This window comes from Chiloscyllium plagiosum, unplaced genomic scaffold, assembly GCF_037043375.1.
Source record: "Chiloscyllium plagiosum isolate Xiang-an unplaced genomic scaffold, Cpla_swu_hap1 HiC_scaffold_3, whole genome shotgun sequence".
NCBI lineage: Eukaryota > Metazoa > Chordata > Chondrichthyes > Orectolobiformes > Hemiscylliidae > Chiloscyllium > Chiloscyllium plagiosum.
The window spans coordinates 159,013,840-159,032,801 of NW_028270141.1; the positions used below are offsets into that span (position 1 = coordinate 159,013,840).

General features: G+C 53.4%; 1 protein-coding gene across 1 annotated transcript in view; it reads left to right on the plus strand.

Annotated features, from left to right (window-relative positions):
* Positions 1 to 18,962, plus strand: part of LOC122540190 (dynein axonemal heavy chain 6-like) — a 1,075,999-nt gene that overhangs the window by 865,748 nt on the left and 191,289 nt on the right. The window contains exon 64 of the mRNA XM_087984706.1: positions 10,654 to 10,852. Coding sequence (XP_087840832.1) covers positions 10,654 to 10,852 — 199 coding nt within the window. The remainder of the gene's footprint in view (positions 1 to 10,653; positions 10,853 to 18,962) is intronic.

The window sequence follows — 18,962 nt, forward strand, 5'->3', positions numbered from 1 at the left end:
GTGTGGGATATTCACAGTGAGGGTGTGGGATAGTCACAGTGAGGGTGTGGGATAGTCACAGTGAGAGTGAGGGATAGTCACAGTGAGGGTGTGGGAGAGTCACAGTGTGGGATAGTCACAGTGAGGGTGTGGGATAGTCACAGTGTGGGTGTGGGATAGACACAGTGAGGGTGTGGGATAGTCACAGTGTGGGTGTGGGATAGACACAGTGAGGGTGTGGGATAGTCACAGTGTGGGTGTGGGATAGACACAGTGAGGGTGCGGGATAGACACAGTGAGGGTGTGGGATAGTCACAGTGAGGGTGCGGGATAGACACAGTGAGGGTGTGGGATAGTCACAGTGTGGGTGTGGGATAGTCACAGTGACAGTGTGGGATAGTCACAGTGAGGGTGTGGGATAGACACAGTGAGGGTGTGGGATAGTTACAGTGAGAGTGTGGGATAGTCACAGTGAGGGTGTGGGATAGTCACAGTGAGAGTGTGGGATAGTCACAGTGAGGGTGTGGGATAGACACAGTGAGGGTGTGGGATAGTCACAGTGAGGGTGTGGGATAGTCACAGTGTGGGTGTGGGATAGTCACAGTGAGGGTGTGGGATAGTCACTGTGAGGGTGAGGGATAGTCACAGTGAGAGTGAGGGATAGTCACAGTGAGGGTGTGGGATAGTCACAGTGAGGGTGTGGGATAGACACAGTGAGGGTGTGGGATAGTCACATTGAGGGTGAGGGATAGACACAGTGAGGGTGTGGGATAGTCACAGTGAGGGTGTGGGATAGTCACAGTGTGGGTGTGGGATAGTCACAGTGAGGGTGTGGGATAGTCACAGTGAGGATGTGGGATAGTCACTGTGAGGGTGAGGGATAGTCACAGTGAGAGTGAGGGATAGTCACAGTGAGGGTGTGGGATAGTCACAGTGAGGGTGTGGGATAGTCACAGTGAGGGTGTGGGATAGTCACAGTGAGAGTGTGGGATAGTCACAGTGTGGGTGTGGGATAGACACAGTGAGGGTGTGGGATAGTCAAAGTGAGGGTGTTGGATAGTCACAGTGAGGGTGAGGGATAGTCACAGTGAGGGTGTGGGATAGACACAGTGAGGTTGTGGGATAGACACAGTGAGGGTGTGGGATAGACACAGTGAGGGTGTGGGATAGTCACAGTGAGGGTGTGGGATATTCACAGTGAGGGTGAGGGATAGTCACAGTGAGGGTGTGGGATAGACTCAGTGAGGGTGCGGGATAGACAAAGTGAGGGTGTGGGATAGACACAGTGAGGGTGTGGGATAGTCACAGTGTGGGTGTGGGATAGAAACAGTGAGGGTGTGGGATAGTCACAGTGAGGGTGAGGGATAGTCACAGTGAGGGTATGGCATAGTCACAGTGAGGGTGTGGGATAGACACAGTGAGGGTGCGGGATAAACACAGTGAGGATTTGGGATAGACACAGTGAGGGTGTAGGATAGTCACAGTGTGGGTATGGGATAGACACAGTGTGGGTGTGGGATAGACACAGTGAGGGTGTGGGATAGTCACAGTGAGGGTGTGGGATAGACACAGTGAGGGTGTGGGAGAGTCACAATGTGGGATAGACACAGTGAGGGTGTGGGATAGACAAAGTGAGGATGTGGGATAGTCACAGTCTGGGTGTGGGATAGTCACAGTGAGGGGTGTGGGATAGTCACAGTGAGGGTGTGGGATAGTCACAGTGAGGGTGTGGGATAGTCACGGTGAGGGTGTGGGATAGTCACATAGTGGGTGTGGGATAGACACAGTGAGGGTGTGGGATAGTCACAGTGAGGGTGAGGGATAGTCACAGTGAGAGTGAGGGATCTTCACAGTGAGGGTGTGGGAGAGTCACAGTGAGGGTGTGGGATAGTCACAGCATGGGTGTGGGATAGTCACAGTGAGGGTGTGGGATAGACACAGTGAGGGATAGTTACAGTGAGGGTGTGGGATAGTCACAGTGAGGGTGTGGGATAGACACAGTGAGCGTGTGGGATATTCACAGTGAGGGTGTGGGATAGTCACAGTGAGGGTGTGGGATAGTCACAGTGAGAGTGAGGGATAGTCACAGTGAGGGTGTGGGAGAGTCACAGTGTGGGATAGTCACAGTGAGGGTGTGGGATAGTCACAGTGTGGGTGTGGGATAGACACAGTGAGGGTGTGGGATAGTCACAGTGTGGGTGTGGGATAGACACAGTGAGGGTGTGGGATAGTCACAGTGTGGGTGTGGGATAGACACAGTGAGGGTGTGGGATAGTCACAGTGTGGGTGTGGGATAGACACAGTGAGGGTGCGGGATAGACACAGTGAGGGTGTGGGATAGTCACAGTGAGGGTGTGGGATAGACACAGTGAGGGTGTGGGATAGTCACAGTGTGGGTGTGGGATAGTCACAGTGACAGTGTGGGATAGTCACAGTGAGGGTGTGGGATAGACACAGTGAGGGTGTGGGATAGTTACAGTGAGAGTGTGGGATAGTCACAGTGAGGGTGTGGGATAGTCACAGTGAGAGTGTGGGATAGTCACAGTGAGGGTGTGGGATAGACACAGTGAGGGTGTGGGATAGTCACAGTGAGGGTGTGGGATAGTCACAGTGTGGGTGTGGGATAGTCACAGTGAGGGTGTGGGATAGTCACTGTGAGGGTGAGGGATAGTCACAGTGAGAGTGAGGGATAGTCACAGTGAGGGTGTGGGATAGTCACAGTGAGGGTGTGGGATAGACACAGTGAGGGTGTGGGATAGTCACATTGAGGGTGAGGGATAGACACAGTGAGGGTGTGGGATAGTCACAGTGAGGGTGTGGGATAGTCACAGTGTGGGTGTGGGATAATCACAGTGAGGGTGTGGGATAGTCACAGTGAGGGTGTGGGATAGTCACTGTGAGGGTGAGGGATAGTCACAGTGAGAGTGAGGGATAGTCACAGTGAGGGTGTGGGATAGTCACAGTGAGGGTGTGGGATAGTCACAGTGAGGGTGTGGGATAGTCACAGTGAGAGTGTGGGATAGTCACAGTGTGGGTGTGGGATAGACACAGTGAGGGTGTGGGATAGTCACAGTGAGGGTGTTGGATAGTCACAGTGAGGGTGAGGGATAGTCACAGTGAGGGTGTGGGATAGACACAGTGAGGTTGTGGGATAGACACAGTGAGGGTGTGGGATAGACACAGTGAGGGTGTGGGATAGTCACAGTGAGGGTGTGGGATATTCACAGTGAGGGTGAGGGATAGTCACAGTGAGGGTGTGGGATAGACTCAGTGAGGGTGCGGGATAGACACAGTGAGGGTGTGGGATAGACACAGTGAGGGTGTGGGATAGTCACAGTGTGGGTGTGGGATAGAAACAGTGAGGGTGTGGGATAGTCACAGTGAGGGTGAGGGATAGTCACAGTGAGGGTATGGCATAGTCACAGTGAGGGTGTGGGATAGACACAGTGAGGGTGCGGGATAAACACAGTGAGGATTTGGGATAGACACAGTGAGGGTGTAGGATAGTCACAGTGTGGGTATGGGATAGACACAGTGTGGGTGTGGGATAGACACAGTGAGGGTGTGGGATAGTCACAGTGAGGGTGTGGGATAGTCACAGTGAGGGTGTGGGATAGACACAGTGAGGGTGTGGGAGAGTCACAATGTGGGATAGACACAGTGAGGGTGTGGGATAGACAAAGTGAGGATGTGGGATAGTCACAGTCTGGGTGTGGGATAGTCACAGTGAGGGGTGTGGGATAGTCACAGTGAGGGTGTGGGAGAGTCACAATGTGGGATAGACACAGTGAGGGTGTGGGATAGACAAAGTGAGGATGTGGGATAGTCACAGTCTGGGTGTGGGATAGACACAGTGAGGGTGTGGAATAGTCACAGTGAGGGTGTGGGATAGTCACAGTGAGGGTGTGGGATAGTCACAGTGAGAGTGTGGGATAGCCACGGTGAGGGTGTGGGATAGTCACAGTGAGAGTGTGGGATAGTCACAGTGAGGGTGTGGGATAGACACAGTGAGGGTGTGGGATAGTCACAGTGAGGGTGTGGGATAGTCACAAAGAGGGGTGTGGGATAGTCACAGTGAGAGTGTGGGATAGTCACAGTGAGGGTGAGGGATAGTCACAGTGAGGGTGTGGGATAGTCACAGTGAGAGTGTGGGATAGTCACAGTGAGGGGTGTGGGATAGTCACAGTGAGGGTGTGGGATAGTCACAGTGAGAATGTGGGATAGTCACAGTGAGGGTGAGGGATAGTCAAAGTGAGGGTGTGGGATAGTCACAGTGAGAGTGTGGGATAGTCACAGTGAGGGGTGTGGGATAGTCAGTGTGAGAGTGTGGGAGAGTCACAGTGTGAGATAGTCACAGTGAGGGTGTGGGATAGTCACAGTGTGGGATAGACACAGTGCGGGTGTGGGATAGACACAGTGAGGGTGTGGGATAGTCACAGTGTGGGATAGACACAGTGAGGGTGTGGGATAGTCACAGTGAGGGTGAGGGATAGTCACAGTGAGGGTGTCGGAGAGTCACAGTGTGGGATAGACACAGTGAGAGTGAGGGATAGACACAGTGAGGGTGTGGGATAGTCACAGTGAGGGTGAGGGATAGTCACAGTGAGGGTGTGGGATAGTCACAGTGAGGGTGTGGGATAGTCACAGTGAGGGTGAGGGATAGTCACAGTGAGGGTGTGGGATAGACACAGTGAGGGTGTGGGATAGTCACAGTGAGGGTGAGGGATAGTCACAGTGAGAGTGTGGGAGAGTCACAGTGTGGGATAGACACAGTGTGGGTGTGGGATAGTCACATTGAAGGTGAGGAATAGTCACAGTGTGGGATCGACACAGTGAGGGTGTGGGATAGTCACAGTGAGGGTGTGGGATCGTCACAGTGAGAGTGAGGGACAGACACAGTGAGGGTGTGGGATAGTCACAGTGTGGGTTTGGGATAGTCACAGTGAGAGTGTGGGATAGTCACAGTGAGGGTGTGGGATAGTCACAGTGAGGGTGTCGGATAGTCACAGTGAGAGTGTGGGATAGTTACAGTGAGGGTGTGGGATAGACACAGTGAGGGTGCGGGATAGACACAGTGAGGGTGTGGGATAGACACAGTGAGGGTGTGGGATAGTCACAGTGTGGGTGTGGGATAGAAATAGTGAGGGTGTGGGATAGTCACAGTGAGGGTGAGGGATAGTCACAGTGAGGGTATGGGATAGTCACAGTGAGGGTGTGGGATAGACACAGTGAGGGTGCGGGATAAACACAGTGAGGATTTGGGATAGACACAGTGAGGGTGTGGGATCGTCACAGTGTGGGTGTGAGATAGACACAGTGTGGGTGTGGGATAGACACAGTGAGGGTGTGGGATAGTCACAGTGAGGGTGTGGGATAGTCACGGTGAGGGTGTGGGATAGTCACATAGTGGGTGTGGGATAGACACAGTGAGGGTGTGGGATAGTCACAGTGAGGGTGAGGGATAGTCACAGTGAGAGTGAGGGATCTTCACAGTGAGGGTGTGGGAGAGTCACAGTGAGGGTGTGGGATAGTCACAGCATGGGTGTGGGATAGTCACAGTGAGGGTGTGGGATAGTCACAGTGAGGGTGTGGGATAGACACAGTGAGGGATAGTTACAGTGAGGGTGTGGGATAGTCACAGTGAGAGTGTGGGATAGTCACAGTGAGGGTGAGGGATAGTCACAGTGAGAGTGTGGGATAGTCACAGTGAGGGTGTGGGAGAGTCACAGTGTGGGTGTGGGATAGACACAGTGAGGGTGTGGGATATTCACAGTGAGGGTGTGGGATAGTCACAGTGAGGGTGTGGGATAGTCACAGTGAGAGTGAGGGATAGTCACAGTGAGGGTGTGGGAGAGTCACAGTGTGGGATAGTCACAGTGAGGGTGTGGGATAGTCACAGTGTGGGTGTGGGATAGACACAGTGAGGGTGTGGGATAGTCACAGTGTGGGTGTGGGATAGACACAGTGAGGGTGTGGGATAGTCACAGTGTGGGTGTGGGATAGACACAGTGAGGGTGCGGGATAGACACAGTGAGGGTGTGGGATAGTCACTGTGAGGGTGTGGGATAGACACAGTGAGGGTGTGGGATAGTCACAGTGTGGGTGTGGGATAGTCACAGTGACAGTGTGGGATAGTCACAGTGATGGTGTGGGATAGACACAGTGAGGGTGTGGGATAGTTACAGTGAGAGTGTGGGATAGTCACAGTGAGGGTGTGGGATAGTCACAGTGAGAGTGTGGGATAGTCACAGTGAGGGTGTGGGATAGACACAGTGAGGGTGTGGGATAGTCACAGTGAGGGTGTGGGATAGTCACAGTGTGGGTGTGGGATAGTCACAGTGAGGGTGTGGGATAGTCACTGTGAGGGTGAGGGATAGTCACAGTGAGAGTGAGGGATAGTCACAGTGAGGGTGTGGGATAGTCACAGTGAGGGTGTGGGATAGACACAGTGAGGGTGTGGGATAGTCACAGTGAGGGTGAGGGATAGACACAGTGAGGGTGTGGGATAGTCACAGTGAGGGTGTGGGATAGTCACAGTGTGGGTGTGGGATAGTCACAGTGAGGGTGTGGGATAGTCACAGTGAGGGTGTGGGATAGACACAGTGAGGGTGTGGGATAGTCACAGTGAGGGTGAGGGATAGACACAGTGAGGTTGTGGGATAGACACAGTGAGGGTGTGGGATAGTCACAGTGAGGGTGAGGGATAGTCACAGTGAGAGTGTGGGAGAGTCACAGTGTGGGATAGACACAGTGTGGGTGTGGGATAGTCACATTGAAGGTGAGGAATAGTCACAGTGTGGGATCGACACAGTGAGGGTGTGGGATAGACACAGTGAGGTTGTGGGATAGTCACAGAGTGGGTGTGGGATAGTCACAGTGAGGGTGTGGGATCGTCACAGTGAGAGTGAGGGACAGACACAGTGAGGGTGTGGGATAGTCACAGTGAGGGTGTGGGATAGACACAGTGTGGGTGTGGGATAGTCACAGTGAGAGTGTGGGATAGTCACAGTGAGGGTGTGGGATAGTCACAGTGAGGGTGTCGGATAGTCACAGTGAGAGTGTGGGATAGACACAGTGAGGGTGTGGGATAGTCACAGTGTGGGTGTGGGATAGAAATAGTGAGGGTGTGGGATAGTCACAGTGAGGGTGTGGGATAGTCACAGTGAGGGTTTGGGATAGACACAGTGAGGGTGTGGGATAGTCACAGTGTGGGTGTGGGATAGTCACAGTGAGGGTGTGGGATAGTCACTGTGAGGGTGAGGGATAGTCACAGTGAGAGTGAGGGATAGTCACAGTGAGGGTGTGGGATAGTCACAGTGAGGGTGTGGGATAGACACAGTGAGGGTGTGGGATAGTCACAGTGAGGGTGAGGGATAGACACAGTGAGGGTGTGGGATAGTCACAGTGAGGGTGTGGGATAGTCACAGTGTGGGTGTGGGATAGTCACAGTGAGGGTGTGGGATAGTCACAGTGAGGGTGTGGGATAGACACAGTGAGGGTGTGGGATAGTCACAGTGAGGGTGAGGGATAGACACAGTGAGGTTGTGGGATAGACACAGTGAGGGTGTGGGATAGTCACAGTGAGGGTGAGGGATAGTCACAGTGAGAGTGTGGGAGAGTCACAGTGTGGGATAGACACAGTGTGGGTGTGGGATAGTCACATTGAAGGTGAGGAATAGTCACAATGTGGGATCGACACAGTGAGGGTGTGGGATAGACACAGTGAGGGTGTGGGATAGTCACAGTGAGGGTGTGGGATAGTCACAGTGAGAGTGTGGGATAGTCACAGTGAGAGTGTGGGATAGTCACAGTGTGGGTGTGGGATAGTCACAGTGAGGGTGTGGGATAGTCACAGTGAGGGTGTGGGATAGTCACAGTGAGGGTGTGGGATAGACTCAGTGAGGGTGCGGGATAGACACAGTGAGGGTGTGGGATAGTCACAGTGAGGGTGTGGGATAGTCACAGTGAGAGTGTGGGATAGTCACAGTGTGGGTGTGGGATAGACACAGTGAGGGTGTGGGATAGTCACAGTGAGGGTGTTGGATAGTCACAGTGAGGGTGAGGGATAGTCACAGTGAGGGTGTGGGATAGACACAGTGAGGTTGTGGGATAGACACAGTGAGGGTGTGGGATAGACACAGTGAGGGTGTGGGATAGTCACAGTGAGGGTGTGGGATATTCACAGTGAGGGTGAGGGATAGTCACAGTGAGGGTGTGGGATAGACTCAGTGAGGGTGTGGGATAGTCACAGTGTGGGTGTGGGATAGAAACAGTGAGGGTGTGGGATAGTCACAGTGAGGGTGAGGGATAGTCACAGTGAGGGTATGGCATAGTCACAGTGAGGGTGTGGGATAGACACAGTGAGGGTGCGGGATAAACACAGTGAGGATTTGGGATAGACACAGTGAGGGTGTAGGATAGTCACAGTGTGGGTATGGGATAGACACAGTGTGGGTGTGGGATAGACACAGTGAGGGTGTGGGATAGTCACAGTGAGGGTGTGGGATAGTCACAGTGAGGGTGAGGGATAGTCACATAGTGGGTGTGGGATAGACACAGTGAGGGTGTGGGATAGTCACAGTGAGGGTGAGGGATAGTCACAGTGAGAGTGAGGGATCTTCACAGTGAGGGTGTGGGAGAGTCACAGTGAGGGTGTGGGATAGTCACAGCATGGGTGTGGGATAGTCACAGTGAGGGTGTGGGATAGTCACAGTGAGGGATAGTTACAGTGAGTGTGTGGGATAGTCACAGTGAGGGTGTGGGATAGACACAGTGAGGGTGTGGGATAGTCACAGTGTGGGTGTGGGATAGTCACAGTGAGGGTGTGGGATAGTCACAGTGAGAGTGAGGGATAGTCGCAGTGAGTGTGTGGGAGAGTCACAGTGTGGGATAGTCACAGTGAGGGTGTGGGATATTCACAGTGAGGGTGTGGGATAGTCACAGTGTGGGTGTGGGATAGACACAGTGAGGGTGTGGGATAGTCACAGTGAGGGTGAGGGATAGACACAGTGAGGGTGTGGGATAGTCACAGTGAGGGTGTGGGATAGACACAGTGAGGGTGTGGGATAGTCACAGTGAGGGTGTGGGATAGACACAGTGAGGGTGTGGGATAGTCACAGTGTGGGTGTGGGATAGACACAGTGAGGGTGCGGGATAGACACAGTGAGGGTGTGGGATAGTCACAGTGAGGGTGTGGGATAGTCACAGTGTGGGTGTGGGATAGTCACAGTGAGGGTGTGGGATAGACACAGTGAGGGTGTGGGATAGTCACAGTGTGGGTGTGGGATAGTCACAGTGTGGGTGTGGGATAGTCACTGTGAGGGTGTGGGATAGTCACTGTGAGGGTGAGGGATAGTCACAGTGAGAGTGAGGGATAGTCACAGTGAGGGTGTGGGATAGTCACAGTGAGGGTGTGGGATAGTCACTGTGAGGGTGTGGGATAGACACAGTGAGGGTGTGGGATAGTCACAGTGAGGGTGAGGGATAGACACAGTGAGGGTGTGGGATAGTCACAGTGAGGGTGTGGGATAGTCACTGTGAGGGTGTGGGATAGACACAGTGAGGGTGTGGGATAGTCACAGTGAGGGTGAGGGATAGACACAGTGAGGGTGTGGGATAGTCACAGTGAGGGTGTGGGATAGTCACAGTGAGGGTGAGGGATAGTCACAGTGAGAGTGAGGGATAGTCACAGTGAGGGTGTGGGATAGTCACAGTGAGGGTGTGGGATAGACACAGTGAGGGTGTGGGATAGTCACAGTGAGGATGTGGGATAGTCACAGTGTGGGTGTGGGATAGACACAGTGAGGGTGTGGGATAGTCACAGTGAGGGTGAGGGATAGTCACAGTGAGGGTGTGGGATAGACACAGTGAGGTTGTGGGATAGACACAGTGAGGGTGTGGGATAGACACAGTGAGGGTGTGGGATAGTCACAGTGAGGGTGTGGGATAGTCACAGTGAGGGTGAGGGATAGTCACAGTGAGGGTGTGAGATAGACACAGTGAGGGTGTGGGATCGTCACAGTGAGGGTGTGGGATAGATACAGTGAGGGTGTGGGATAGTCACAGTGAGGGTGTGGGATAGTCACTGTGTGGGTGTGGAATAGTCACAGTGAGGGTGTGGGATAGACACAGTGAGGGTGTGGGATAGTCACAGTGAGGGTGAGGGATAGACACAGTGAGGGTGTGGGATAGTCACAGTGAGGGTGTGGGATAGACACAGTGAGGGTGTGGGATAGTCACAGTGAGGGTGTGGGATAGTCACTGTGTGGGTGTGGAATAGTCACAGTGAGGGTGTGGGATAGACACAGTGAGGGTGTGGGATAGTCATAGTGTGGGTGTGGGATAGACACAGTGAGGGTGTGGGATAGTCACTGTGTGGGTGTGGAATAGTCACAGTGAGGGTGTGGGATAGTCACAGTGAGGGTGTGGGATAGTCACAGTGTGGGTGTGGGATAGTCACAGTGAGGGTGTGGGATAGTCACAGTGAGGGTATGGGATAGTCACAGTGAGGGTGTGGGATAGACACAGTGAGGGTCTGCGTGTATTTGTGGACAGGAATGTTCGGCCTTGTGTTTTCCTGTAACGTGTTGTTGTGAACAGCAGTATATCCTATGTTCGGATCTATTGTACTGAAATGCTTTTGTTGTGGTTTTGCAATCTCTTTGTTTCCCCCAGTTGGTGTGGTACGCCCTTTTCACTGAGCACCAGCTCTGCTTCTCCTTCATGCTGTGCAGCAGCATTATGAGGACCAGCGATCCAGGAAAGGATGAGTTCAGTAACATCGGTCACCTCGCCGACGCCGAGTGGCAGATCTTCCTGCACTGCAGCATGCTGGCTGGCATGGCGACTGTTCAGGATCGACTCGACACTCTCGGTAACTCAGAACAACAGGGCAAGATCAAATACCCCAGCAGTCAGTCCCCAAACCCGGAGGGAGCTGGGGGAGTGATTAACCCTTTTCTGCCCATTCCCGGAGGGAGCGATTAACCCTTTACAGTCCAATCCCGGAGGGAGCTGGGGGAGTGATTAACCCTTTATTATGCATTCCCGGAGGGAGCTGGGGGAGTGATTAACCCTTACTGCCCATTCCCGGAGGGAGCGATTAACCCTTTGCTGTCCACTCCCGGAGGGAGCTGGGGGAGTGATTCACCCTTACTGCCCATTCCCGGAGGGAGCGATTAACCCTTTACAGTCCAATCCCGGAGCGAGCTGGACTTGCGATTAACTCTTTACTTCCCATTCCTGGAGGGAGCTGGGGGAGCAATTAACCCTTTATTATCCATTCACAGAGGGAGCAAGGGGAGCAATTAACCCTTTATTATCCATTCCCGGAGGGAGCTGGGGGAGCAATTAACCCTTTATTATCCATTCACAGAGGGAGCTGAGGGAGCAATTAACCCTTTATTATCCATTCCCGGAGGGAGCTGGGGGAGCAATTAACCCTTTATTATCCATTCACAGAGGGAGCTGGGGGAGCAATTAACCCTTTATTATCCATTCACAGAGGGAGCTGGGGGAGCAATTAACCCTTTATTATCCATTCACAGAGGGAGCTGGGGGAGCAATTAACCCTTTATTATCCATTCCCGGAGGGAGCTGGGGGAGCAATTAACCCTTTATTATCCATTCACGGAGGGAGCTGGGGGAGCAATTAACCCTTTATTATGCATTCACGGAGGGAGCTGGGGGAGTGATTAACCCTTTATTATGCATTCACGGATGGCGCTGGGGGAGTGATTAACCCTTTACTGTCCATTCCCGGAGAGAGCTGGGGGAGTGATTAACCCTTTACTGCCCATTCGTGGAGGGAGCTGGGGGAGTGATTAACCCTTTACTGCCCATTCCCGGAGAGAGCTGGGGGAGTGATTAACCCTTTACTGCCCATTCGCGGAGGGAGCTGGGGGAGTGATTAACCCTTTACTGTCCATTCGCGGAGAGAGCTGGGGGAGTGATTAACCCTTTACTGTCCATTCCCGGAGAGAGCTGGGGGACTGATTAACCCTTTACTGCCCATTCCCAGAGGGAGCTCGGAGAGTGATTAATCCTTTACTGTCCATTCCCGGTGGGAGCTGGGGGAGTGATTAACCCTTTACTGTCCATTCGCGGAGGGAGCTGGGGGAGTGATTAACCCTTTATTGCCCATTCCCGGAGAGAGCTGGGGGTGTGATTAACCCTTTACTACCCCTTCCCAAAGGGCGCGATTAACCCTTTCCAGTACATTCCCAGAGGGAGCTGGACGAGCGATTAACCCTTTACTGTACATTCCCGGAGGGAGTTGGGGGAGCGATTAACACTTTACTGCCCATTCCCGGCAGGAACTGGGGAAGCAATGAACCCTTTACTGTCCATTTCCGGAGGGAGCTGGGAGAGTGAATAACCCTGTACTGTCCATTCCCTGAGGGAGCTGGGGGAGTGATTAACCCTTTACTGCTCATTCCTGTAGGGAGCAGGGGGAGTGATTAACCCTTTACTGCTCATTCCTGTAGGGAGCAGGGGGAGTGATTAACCCTTTACTGCTCATTCCTGTAGGGAGCAGGGGGAGTGATTAACCCTTTACTGCTCATTCCTGTAGGGAGCAGGGGGAGTGATTAACCCTTTACTGCCCATCCCCGGAGGGGGCGATTAAGCCTTTTCTATCCATTCACAGAGGGAGTTGGGGCAGTGATTAACCCTTTACTGCCCATTCCCGGAGGGAGCTGGGGGAGTGATTAACCCTTTACTGTCCATTCGCGGAGGGAGCTGGGGGAGTGATTAACCCTTTACTGTCCATTTCCGGAGGGAGTTGGGGGAGTGCTTAACCCTTTACTGTCCATTCCCGGAGGGAGCTGGGGGAGCGATTAACCCTTTATTATTCATTCCCGGAGGGAGCTGGGAGAGTGATTGACCCTTGACTGTCCATTCCTGGAGGGAGCTGGAGGAGTGATTACCCATTTTCTGCCTATTCCCGGAGGGAGCGATTAACCCTTTCCTGCCCATTCCCGGAGGGAGCTGGGGGATCGATTAACCCTTTACTGTCCATTCCCGTGGGGAGCTTTGGGAGTGATTAACTCTTTACAGTCCATTCCCGGAGGTAGCTGGACGAGCGATTAACCCTTTACTGCCCATTCCCGGAGGGAGCTGGGGGAGCGATTAACCCTTTATTATCCATTCCCGGAGGGAGCTGGGAGAGTGATTAACCCTTTACTGTCCATTCCCGAAGGGAGCTGGGGGAGGGATTAACCCTTTACTGTACATTCCCGGAGGCAGCTGGGGGAGCGATTAAGCCTTTATTATGCATTCCTGAAGGGAGCTGGTGGAGTGATTAACCCTTTACTGTCCATTCCCGGAGCGAGCTGGGGGAGTGATTAACCCTTTACTGTCGAATCCCAGAGGGAGCTGGGGGACTGATTAACCTTTTACTGCCCATTCCCGGATGGAGCTGGGGGTGTGTTTAACCCCTTACTGTACATACTCGTAGGAGCTGGGGGAGTGATTAACCCTTTACCGCCCATTCCCGGCGGGCGCTGGGGTAGCGACGAACCCTTTACTGTCCATTCCCGGAGGAAGCTGGGGGAATGATTAACCCTTTACTGTCCATTCCCGGAGGAAGCTGGGGGAATGATTAACCCTTTACTGTCCAATCCCGGAGGAAGCTGGAGGAATGATTAACCCTTTACTGTCCATTCCCGGAGGGAGGTGGGGGAGTGGTTAACCCTTTACTGTCCATTCCCAGGGGGAGCTGGGGGAGTGATTAACCCTTTACTGCCTATTCCCAGAGGGAGCTGGGGGAGCGATTAACCCTTTACTGTCCATTCCTGTCGGGACATGGGGGAGTGATTAACCCTCTACTGTCCATTCCTGGTGGGAGATCGGGGAGTGATTAGGCCTTTACTGCCCATTCCCGGTGGGAGCGATTAACCCTTTACTGTCCATTCCTATAGGGAGCTCGGGGAGTGATTAACTCTTTACTGTCCATTCCTGGAGGGAGCTGGGGATGTGATAAACCCTTTACTGTCCAATCCCGGAGGGAGCTGGGGCAATGATTAACCCTTTACTGTCTATACCCGGGGGGGAGCTGGGGCAGTGATTAACCCTTTACTGTCCAATCCCGGAGGGAGCTGTGGCAGTGATTAAGCCTTGATTGTCCATTCCCGAGGGGAGGTGGGGCAATGATTAACCCTTTACTGTCCATTTCCGGAGGGAGTTGGGGGAGTGTTTAACCGTTTACTGTCCATTTCCAGAGGGAGCTGTGAGAGTGATTGACTCTTTACTGTCCATTCCCGGGGGGAGCTGGGGCAGTGATTAACCCTTTACTGTTCAATCCCGGAGGGAGCTGGGAGAGCGGTTAACCCTTTACTGTCCATTCCCGGAGGGAGCTCGGGCAATGATTAACCATTTACTGGCCATTCCCGGAGGGAGCTGTGGGAGCGGTTAACCCTTTACTGTCCATTTCCGGAGGGAGTTGGGGGAGTGGTTAACCGTTTACTGTCCATTCCCGGAGGGAGCTGGGGGAGTGATTAACCCTTTTCTGCCCATTCCCGGAGGGAGCGATTAACCCTTTCCTGCCCATTCCCGGAGGGAGCTTTGGGAGTGATTAACTCTTTACAGTCCATTCCCGGAGGTAGCTGGACGAGCGATTAACCCTTTACAGCCCATTCCCGGAGGGAGCTGGGGGAGCGATTAACCCTTTTCTTCCCATTCCCAGAGGGAGCGATTAACCCTTTACTGTCCATTTCCGGAGGGAGCTGGGGGAGTCATTAACCCTTTACTGTACATTCCCGGAGGGAGCTGGGGGAGCAATTAAGCCTTTATTATGCATTCCCGGAGGCAGCTGGTGGAGTGATTAACCCTTTACTGTCCAATCCCGGAGGGAGCTGGGGTAGCGATGAACCCTTTACTGTCCATTCCCGGAGGAAGCTGGGGGAATGATTAACCCTTTACTGTCCATTCCCGGAGGGAGATAGGGTAGCGATGAACACTTTACTGTCCAATCCCGGAGGAAGCTGGAGGAATGATTAACCCTTTACTGTCCATTCCCGGAGGGAGGTAGGGTAGCGATGAACCCTTTACTGTCCAATCCCGGAGGAAGCTGGAGGAATGATTAACCCTTTACTGTCCAATCCCGGAGGAAGCTGGAGGAATGATTAACCCTTTACTGTCCAATCCCGGAGGAAGCTGGAGGAATGATTAACCCTTTACTGTCCAATCCCGGAGGGAGATAGGGTAGCGATGAACACTTTACTGTCCAATCCCGGAGGAAGCTGGAGGAATGATTAACCCTTTACTGTCCATTCCCGGAGGGAGGTAGGGTAGCGATGAACACTTTACTGTCCAATCCCGGAGGAAGCTGGAGGAATGATTAACCCTTTCCTGCCCATTCCCGGAGGGAGCTGGGGTAGCGATGAACCCTTTACTGTCCATTCCCGGAGGAAGCTGGGGGAATGATTAACCCTTTACTGTCCATTCCCGGAGGGAGATAGGGTAGCGATGAACACTTTACTGTCCAATCCCGGAGGAAGCTGGAGGAATGATTAACCCTTTACTGTCCATTCCCGGAGGGAGGTAGGGTAGCGATGAACACTTTACTGTCCAATCCCGGAGGAAGCTGGAGGAATGATTAACCCTTTACTGTCCAATCCCGGAGGAAGCTGGAGGAATGATTAACCCTTTACTGTCCAATCCCGGAGGAAGCTGGAGGAATGATTAACCCTTTACTGTCCAATCCCGGAGGAAGCTGGAGGAATGATTAACCCTTTACTGTCCATTCTCGGAGGGAGGTGGGGGACTGGTTAACCCTTTACGGCCCATTCCCGGAGGGAGCGATTAACCCTTTACTGTCCATTCCTGGAGGGAGCTGGGGGAGTGATTAACCCTTTACTGTCCAATCCCGGAGGGAGCTGGGGCAGTGATTAACCCTTTACTGTCCATTCCCGGAGGGAGCTGGAGCAGTGATTAACCCTTTACTGTCCATTCCCGGGGGGATCTGGGGCAGTGATTAACCCTTTACTGTCCATTCCCGGGGGGAGCTGGGGCAGTGATTAACCCTTTACTGTCCATTCCCGGAGGGAGCTGGGGGAGCGATAAACCCTTTACTGTCCAATCACGGAGGGAGCTGGGGCAGTGATTAACCCTTTACTGTCCATTCCCAGAGGGAGCTGTGGCAGTGATTAAGCCTTTACTGTCCATTCCCAGGGGGATCTGGGGCAGTGATTAACCCTTTACTGTCCATTCCCGAAGGGAGCTGGGGCAGTGATTAACCCTTTGCTGTCCATTGCCGGGGGGGAGGTGGGGCAGTGATTAACCCTTTATTATCCATTCCCGGAGGGAGCTGGGGGAGTGATTAACCCTTTTCTTCCCATTCCCAAAGGGTGCGATTAACCCTTTACTGTCCATTCCCGGAGGGAACTGGGGGATTGATTAACCCTTTACTGTCCATTCCCGGAGGGAGCTGGGGGAGTGATTAACCCTTTTCTTCCCATTCCCAGAGGGAGCGATTAACCCTTGACTGTCCATTCCCGGAGTGAGCTGGGGGAATGATTAACCCTTTACTGTCCATTCCCGGAGGGAGGTAGGGTAGCGATGAACACTTTACTGTCCAATCCCGGAGGAAGCTGGAGGAATGATTAACCCTTTACTGTCCATTCTCGGAGGGAGGTGGGGGACTGGTTAACCCTTTACTGCCCATTCCCACGGGGAGCTGGGGGAGTGATTAACCCTTTGCTGCCCATTCCCAGAGGAAGCTGGGCGAGTGATTAACCCTTTATTATACATTCCTGTGGGGACCAGGGGGAGTGATTAACACTCTACTGTCCATTCCCGGTGGGAGCTGGGGGAGTGATTAAGCCTTTACAGTCCATTCCCGGAGGGAGCGATTAACCCTTTACTGTCCATTCCCGGAGGGAGCTGGAGCAGTGATTAACCCTTTACTGTCCATTCCCGGGGGGATCTGGGGCAGTGATTAACCCTTTACTGTCCATTCCCGGGGGGAGCTGGGGCAGTGATTAACCCTTTACTGTCCATTCCCGGAGGGAGCTGGGGGAGCGATAAACCCTTTACTGTCCAATCACGGAGGGAGCTGGGGCAGTGATTAACCCTTTACTGTCCATTCCCGGAGGGAGCTGTGGCAGTGATTAAGCCTTTACTGTCCATTCCCAGGGGGATCTGGGGCAGTGATTAACCCCTTACTGTCCATTCCCAGAGGGAGCTGGGGCAGTGATTAACCCTTTGCTGTCCATTGCCGGGGGGGAGGTGGGGCAGTGATTAACCCTTTATTATCCATTCCCGGAGGGAGCTGGGGGAGTGATTAACCCTTTTCTTCCCATTCCCAAAGGGTGCGATTAACCCTTTACTGTCCATTCCCGGAGGGAACTGGGGGAGTGATTAACCCTTTACTGTCCATTCCCGGAGGGAGCTGGGGGAGTGATTAACCCTTTTCTTCCCATTCCCAGAGGGAGCGATTAACCCTTTACTGTCCATTCCCGGAGTGAGCTGGCGGAATGATTAACCCTTTACTGTCCATTCCCGGAGGGAGGTAGGGTAGCGATGAACACTTTACTGTCCAATCCCGGAGGAAGCTGGAGGAATGATTAACCCTTTACTGTCCATTCTCGGAGGGAGGTGGGGGACTGGTTAACCCTTTACTGTCCATTCCCACGGGGAGCTGGGGGAGTGATTAACCCTTTGCTGCCCATTCCCAGAGGAAGCTGGGCGAGTGATTAACCCTTTATTATACATTCCTGTGGGGACCAGGGGGAGTGATTAACACTCTACTGTCCATTCCCGGTGGGAGCTGGGGGAGTGATTAAGCCTTTACAGTCCATTCCCGGAGGGAGCGATTAACCCTTTACTGTCCATTCCTGTAGGGAGCTGGGGGAGTGATTAACCCTTTACTGTCCATTCCCGGAGGGAGCTGGGGGAATGATAAACCCTTTCCTGTCCAATCCCGGAGGGAGCTGGGGCAGTGATTAACCCTTTACTGTCCATTCCCGGAGGGATCTGGAGCAGTGATTAACCCTTTACTGTCCATTCCCGGGGGGAATCTGGGGCAGTGATTAACCCTTTACTGTCCATTCCCGGGGGGAGCTGGGGCAGTGATTAACCCTTTACTGTCCATTCCCGGAGGGAGCTGGGGGAGTGATTAACCCTTTACTGTCCAATCCCGGAGGAAGCTCGAGGAATGATTAACCCTTTACTGTCCAATCCCGGAGGGAGGTGGGGGACTGGTTAACCCTTTACTGTCCATTACCACGGGGAGCTGGGGGCGTGATTAACCCTTTTCTGCCCATTCCCAGAGGGTGCTGGGGGAGCGATTAACCCTTTACTGTCCAATCCCGGAGTGAGCTGGGGTAGCGATGAACCCTTTACTGTCCATTCCCGGAGGAAGCTGGGGGAATGATTAACCCTTTACTGTCCATTTCCCGAGGGAGGTAGGGTAGCGATGAACACTTTACTGTCCAATCCCGGAGGAAGCTGGAGGAATGATTAACCCTTTACTGTCCAATCCCGGAGGGAGGTGGGGGACTGGTTAACCCTTTACTGTCCATTCCCACGGGGAGCTGGGGGCGTGATTAACCCTTTTCTGCCCATTCCCAGAGGGAGCTGGGGGAGCGATTAACCCTTTATTATACATTCCCGGAGGGAGCTGGGGGATTGATTAACCCTTTACTGTCCATTCCCGGAAGGAGCGATTAACCCTTTACTGTCCATTCCTGGAGGGAGCTGGGGGAGTGATAAACCCTTTACTGTCCAATCCCGGAGGGAGCTGGGGGAATGATAAACCCTTTACTGTCAATTCCCGGAGGGAGCTGGAGCAGTGATTAACCCTTTACTGTCCATTCCCGGGGGGAATCTGGGGCAGTGATTAACCCTTTACTGTCCATTCCCGGGGGGATCTGGGGCAGTGATTAACCCTTTACTGTCCATTCCCGGGGGGAGCTGGGGCAGTGATTAACCCTTTACTGTCCATTCCCGGAGGGAGCTGGGGGAGCGATAAACCCTTTACTGTC